This window comes from Ciona intestinalis, unplaced genomic scaffold, assembly GCF_000224145.3.
Source record: "Ciona intestinalis unplaced genomic scaffold, KH HT000608.1, whole genome shotgun sequence".
Lineage (NCBI taxonomy): Eukaryota > Metazoa > Chordata > Ascidiacea > Phlebobranchia > Cionidae > Ciona > Ciona intestinalis.
In genome coordinates this window covers 1-5800 of record NW_004190929.1, presented here as the reverse complement: position 1 = coordinate 5800, position 5800 = coordinate 1, and the positions used below count along the sequence as shown (strand labels likewise).

Sequence of the window (5800 nt, the reverse complement as noted above, 5' to 3'; positions counted from 1 at the left end):
CCAACCAGGTGCCAAATAGCTCAGTTGGTTAGGCACTTGCCTCGTAACCGAAGGATACGAAGTTCGATGCCCAACACTGATACAGANTGTTCATGTGTATCACCTTTCCACGAAAGGACAGATAAGTTACATTTATATACAAATATATATTAGGATGGGGGAGTATGCTATTTACCTTTGTAGGCTATTTACTCGTCTCATTTGGTAGCAAACAAAAACAATTAAAGAATTATAAAACCATAACCTCGAGAGATCGCTGTTATAAATTGTCTATAGCATGATTAGGATCTTTGAATGTTATGCGCTAAAGATGTCCCATCTTACCCCACAGTACCCTATTATATGTTCTGGGTTTTAGTTAATGGGGCAACTCTGGCCTCGTTACTAAGGTCATTACCAGAATAGACCTAAAACTGCATATACAACTGTACACAATACCTATATACACCCATCAAATAGCTGTACCTGAACCCGTACGTCCAACTATCCCGATCTTTTCCTTCTGTTTAATAGTTAGCGACACATTCTTCAACACCAGCGGTAGGTCAGGTCTGTATCTCATGCAGATGTTTTTAAACCTGCAAGGGAAATTAATATGAAATATAGCCTAGAAAAAACTGTAGCCCATAAGCTACAAAAACAAGTGTGTCAGAATGCCAAAATATAGAGTAAATGAGGTAAAAAAAACTAGAACACAAACGTAAACGTTTTTTTTTTGCACTATGGTTTTCGTAACTGGTATCCAAAGCATAGAAAACATTTAAAATAAAACAATTTGGTTTCGAGATCAGATATACGAATTGATAATTCAGTGTTGGAATATATAGGTTTCTATTTTGTCATCCGTTCAAACCATAACACGGCAAATTACATACTTTTAACACTATTAACGTACAAACCTAATTTCTCCTTTATGCGGCCAATTCTTCGGTATTTCTTTAGTTTGTTTGTCGACAGGTTGTTCAGATGGACAAGTAGTTATATATTCGTTGACTCTTTCCACCGAAGTGAAGTAAGACTCCGTCTCTACACTGAACCGAACGCAAACTTGGAACATCCCAGTCAACTGAATTGAGTGGAGAAGTTAACCAGCATTTAGAATTTCGGGTTAAAATGGGATTTAGGCAAGGTTTGGCCCATTATCCCAACACCCGGGTGCTTCATATAGGTGGTCCAAGTTTTAATAATATATTTGGTTAAAACAAATGTTTTTTGCATAAGAAGGAAATATAAAGGTATTTTTTAATAGATATATATAAATGAAAATCAAGGTGTCGTTATGAACAGTTATACTGAACGTTGTTTTTTTACTTATAAAAAATGTGATTTACTGATATACTTACAGTAACTGCATAAGAGAGTGCCAATCCAGCGAAAGAAGCACTGGTTTCTCCGAACGTTTCAGGGAAAATAGTTGAAAATATGACAAAGAGAGCCACCAGTATCGTTACAGATATACTCATGCAATCAAGTCGACATGATAGCCATCGCATGGAACAAAGGTAGGCATAATACGGAGCCGCGTTTCTGTCCAGCTGTTTGCAAAATCTAGAGAGCATTGATGTTTTAATTAAACAGGTACATAGATAAATGTAAAATGTTTTTTTTTTTAGTTGTAATATCATATAACATGGGCGTTTAGGCTACACACCTATTACCGGCTTACGAGTTGGTAGCATCGTCTAGTCTCAAACCCGTAACTTTCGAGTTAGAGGCAGGTTAGCTAACCATTGTGCCCATGTGCCGAACCATATATAACGATTTTAACGCCTACATTTTTAAAAACAATGGTATAAATATGTATAACACTTTTAGGCGCACAGTTGCAAATGGTGGTTTGTGAAACAGTTAATATTCTTACGTCTGTATAAAATCATCTGTCTTGTTGTATGCGTGTATGGTACTGAGACCTTGTACTGTAGATGTTACATGAGAAATCCACGGAGACCTGTAAATAAAATTCTTCAGTAAATGAAAATATTAAAAATTAACCAAATCGTGGACATATAATACTGTGGGGGAACTGGAGACACCTTTAGCACATATTATCAACATATTTTGATCGTGTTTTAAACAATTAACAACAGTCTATGGGAGTCTTGAGGATACAGTTTCATAATTCCTTGAATGTTCCTTGTTTACCACCAATGGGATAAAAATTATAAAAAGGGGGTGTTCCGTTAATATATATACGCTCACCTTGTAACGTTATCCACTCTCTTAAACTCACGAACTGCAGTACGAAAGTATTTGTAAACGAATCCAAACAAAACGACAATGACGGCAATCGCGATCAGGAACCATGGGAACACGATAACCATGGTAACAACGGCAAACAGAACGAAAAGAATCTAGTGAAAAAAGTAAAACAAGTTATAGGAAAAAGACTACAAATGCTTTATACGCTGTACTCGCGTACATGGATTTTTAGGAGGTATTTTCATTTTTTAAAACTTTGGGGAACTTTTAGATCACATCAGAGAATTTCTATCAGTACACAAATTTTGATTTTTTGTTGCTAAACATCTTTAAGTGATTAATTTCCAACCATTCGCTATATTTAGGTAATGTAGTAGGATGGGGGGGAGATGGGACACCTTTACATTCTATTTTCTCGTCCCATTTGGTAGTATACAAAGAACATTCAAAGAATTATGAAACTGTATCCTCACGACTCCCATCATAGACTGTTGTTAATTAATTGTTAAAAATAAGATCATAATATTTAAATATTATGTGATAATGTGTCCTATCTTTTCCCATCCTACTATACGTTTCGTTAATGCATTTAAAGAGATACGAATTATAATGTAAGACGTACCTGTTGCAAAAACATGTCCATTATAAAAGGCAGCCGAACATCTATATCGTCCATGTCTTTTGAAAACCTGGAAGATGTTTTTAAATGTTATGTTTTAGCTTGTGAATGCATGCTTATACAAAAATGCATGTTAGATGCTATCATGGGATAAAGTAACTTTGTGCCTGATCGCCGATCAGAGAGTTACCGTTTAGTTAAAGCATGTAGCTAGTTACCGATTAACTTGAGTGTCTTGTGCAAATACACACTCGGGCCCGTATAAATGTTGATAACCTTTATAAACAATATTTAACATTCTCAATCGCAACAAGGTATTACATATTTATAGATCTTACCGGTTTAGAATTCGGCCTGTTGGAGTGGTATCAAAAAATGTCATTGGACTCCCAAAAACGGTCTCAAAAAGCTGTTTATGCAACTGGGTTGCACTTTTTGTTGTGCTGCGTACGTACATGGTTGCTTTCATAACAGACACGACGATAGTAAGCGCAAGTATGGCAAAGTAAATTCCCTGGGACAAAAATATACTGGTATAGTATTGTGGGGTAAGATGATAGCAAATAATATCCCGACCGTGTTTTAAGCAATTAACAGCAGTCTATATAGTAGTCGTAGGGATATTCTTTAGATGTCCCTTATACTACCAAATGGGACAAAAAAATAAAATTAACAGGTGTCCGATGTTTAAACCACGACACGATGCATACAACAAAACATAAATATCAAATTAAACAAATCTAAAAAAATGTTAATAATAATGATAAGATGAACTACCTGATAGAATCCCAGCCTTTCCCCTGTACTAATATTAGGGTCCCGGGTTGGGTTACACGCAGGAGTTGTAGCGATTGTAAAATTAGTTTCACCCATACCAGAACCAGTATAATCTGAATAAATGAATTGAACAACGTAAATATGAATTACGAAATACGTAACAACGACAAACAAATCCAACAAATTTTATAATAAGTACAGGGTGGGGAAGATTAGACACTTTTTATTTTTTCGACTTTCATAGACCATTATTGATTGTTTAAAACACGATCAGGATATTTAGAAATTACGTGCTAAAGGTGTCCCATCTTACCCCGCCCCACCTTATAATATATATAAATATCGTCTAAATGGCATCATCGGTTCCTTATTCAAATAGAATCTGTCCTTTACAACGCTAAAGGGAACATACGAACGAAAACTGAATATATAAAGTTATGTATTTGCTCACCTGGTGGTGCATAAGTTGGGTTGGTGCAATTAATAAGCGCACCACCCGCATTAATCCATAAACTTAACCACCAGTTGTCCAGTGTTATTCCAAATATAACAAGAATAAATAACAGACCGGTAAACAAAGACACCAAGAACCTGGAAAAGTTTGTAATGACAAGGGGTAATTACTAAATTTAAGTCTAAATTGCAGTGTGTTTATTAGAAATAAAACTAAACAAGTTTTAGCTTGAATTTGGTGCGTCAAAAACATATTGACTTACCCTCCAGTTGCTTTAATGTATACAAGGTACGTCTCAGGACTCACGGAGCCGGTTTGTTGCTGCTCGCCTTTTATAAGGACAGTCTTGTCTTTCTCCGCCTCTTCGGGTTCTGCGTACATTTGCACCAAAAAGATAAATTGAGAATTAACTTTGTTTTGTCTCTTATGATTTTATAACGAGGGGCAGTATAAATTTGTAAAATGTAAGTATTGGTTAAACAGAAGTCGTTATAACACGCTTATGGATAAAAGAAAGTTATACCTTAGCTTTGAACATTATAAAGTAATAATCCATTATTATTAAAACAACAAAAAATTGTAATCGAAAGAAGAAACATGGCCTCTCCATTGAGTATTCAAATCTTTTTTGCATTTTCCCGGAAATTGAACTCGTTTGTTTTGCAATTTACTAAAAAAATTTCGTTTCTCAGTTTACCTGAAACAAATTCGGTATCCAGTGCTTCATTTGACATTCCAGCTTCGATCGCTACAGTGCTGGTTACCGACCTTACACTCCCAATGCGTTGGAAGTGGCTGGTATGGGGCGACGGGTGAAATGACGGCCCCGAATTTACTGAGTTTAAACTAATACTGTCTAACTCAGGAATTCCTGAAAGAACAAAAGATGTAAACAGGCCATATGGTTAAAGGTTTATTGACAATTTACTCTTTTTTAAAAAAATTAAAATGTATTTTCAAAGCAAGAGAGTTACAAATAAACGTTGCTTGTTTTATGGTAGGGTGGGGCAGATGGGACACGTTTAGCACATAATATCTAAATATCCTGATCGTGTTTTAAACAAGGGTCTTCTTTGAATGCTCTTTGTTTACTACAAAATAAAATAAAAAGATGTCCCATCTTCCCCTACCCTACTATATGTTAAAACTAAACTGCTTACGTAAGAAAATTTACAGCTTCCTAAATATAGTTTATAATGCTTTATATAGTAGGATGGAGTAAGATGCGATATATATTTTCATTGTTAATTGTTCAACATGATCAGGAATATTGGATTTAGAAGCTCACCCATCCCATCTTACCGCGCAATATTATATATAAATATATACCTGGTAATGATCCACCACTGAGGGTTCTTTGCCGGATTATTTGCTTCACAAGTTCGGTATCTACGACTTCTGGCTTCTTATCTTGTTCTTGTTCCAAGTAAAAGTTACTAAAATTAAAAAAAACAAACTTATAAATGCGTTTTTGACCCGAAAGAAGTCCGCTCGTGGTTTATAATAGAAATACACAATTGTGAACCGAAAAACAACGTCTAAAATAGGCATGTAACGGAATTTCGTGCAATAAACATACTTTATTATAATCTCCGAAGAGCATAAAAACAACGATTAGAAAAGAATCAAAAGCAAAACGACAGTTGTTAAAAATACGAATTATTTTTCTTTTTTTTTTAATTTTATTTTTTAATTGGCTTACCTAATAAGATTATAGTATTCTTCCTGTTTCTTCATAAGGTCATCATGGT

The 5800-nt window shown here is 35.0% G+C and overlaps 1 protein-coding gene across 1 annotated transcript; it reads right to left on the bottom strand.

Moving 5' to 3' along the window:
• Positions 1-419: 419 nt before the first annotated feature.
• On the bottom strand, positions 420-5794 carry LOC101241923 (multidrug resistance-associated protein 5-like). The gene is made up of 13 exons (XM_026839664.1): positions 5752-5794; positions 5379-5485; positions 4747-4920; positions 4312-4420; positions 4047-4186; positions 3596-3708; positions 3157-3332; positions 2822-2888; positions 2200-2351; positions 1862-1948; positions 1344-1548; positions 900-1066; positions 420-578 (listed from the first exon to the last, which is right to left on the bottom strand). Exons 1-13 carry the CDS (start codon positions 5784-5786, stop codon positions 452-454), a joined length of 1659 nt encoding a protein of 552 aa, XP_026695465.1. The 5' UTR covers positions 5787-5794; the 3' UTR covers positions 420-451.
• Between the last annotated feature and the right edge of the window lie 6 nt (positions 5795-5800).

Bases quoted from the DNA above. Each gene is read 5' to 3' on its own strand.
- LOC101241923 (XM_026839664.1), bottom strand. From the start codon at position 5,786: ATGAAGAAACAGGAAGAATACTATAATCTTATTAG. The intron at 4,921-5,378 runs GTATATATTTAT...TTGTTCTTTCAG, and splicing joins CAGTGGTGGATCATTACCAG to GAATTCCTGAGTTAGACAGT. The intron at 4,421-4,746 runs GTAAACTGAGAA...AAATGTACGCAG, and splicing joins GGATACCGAATTTGTTTCAG to AACCCGAAGAGGCGGAGAAA.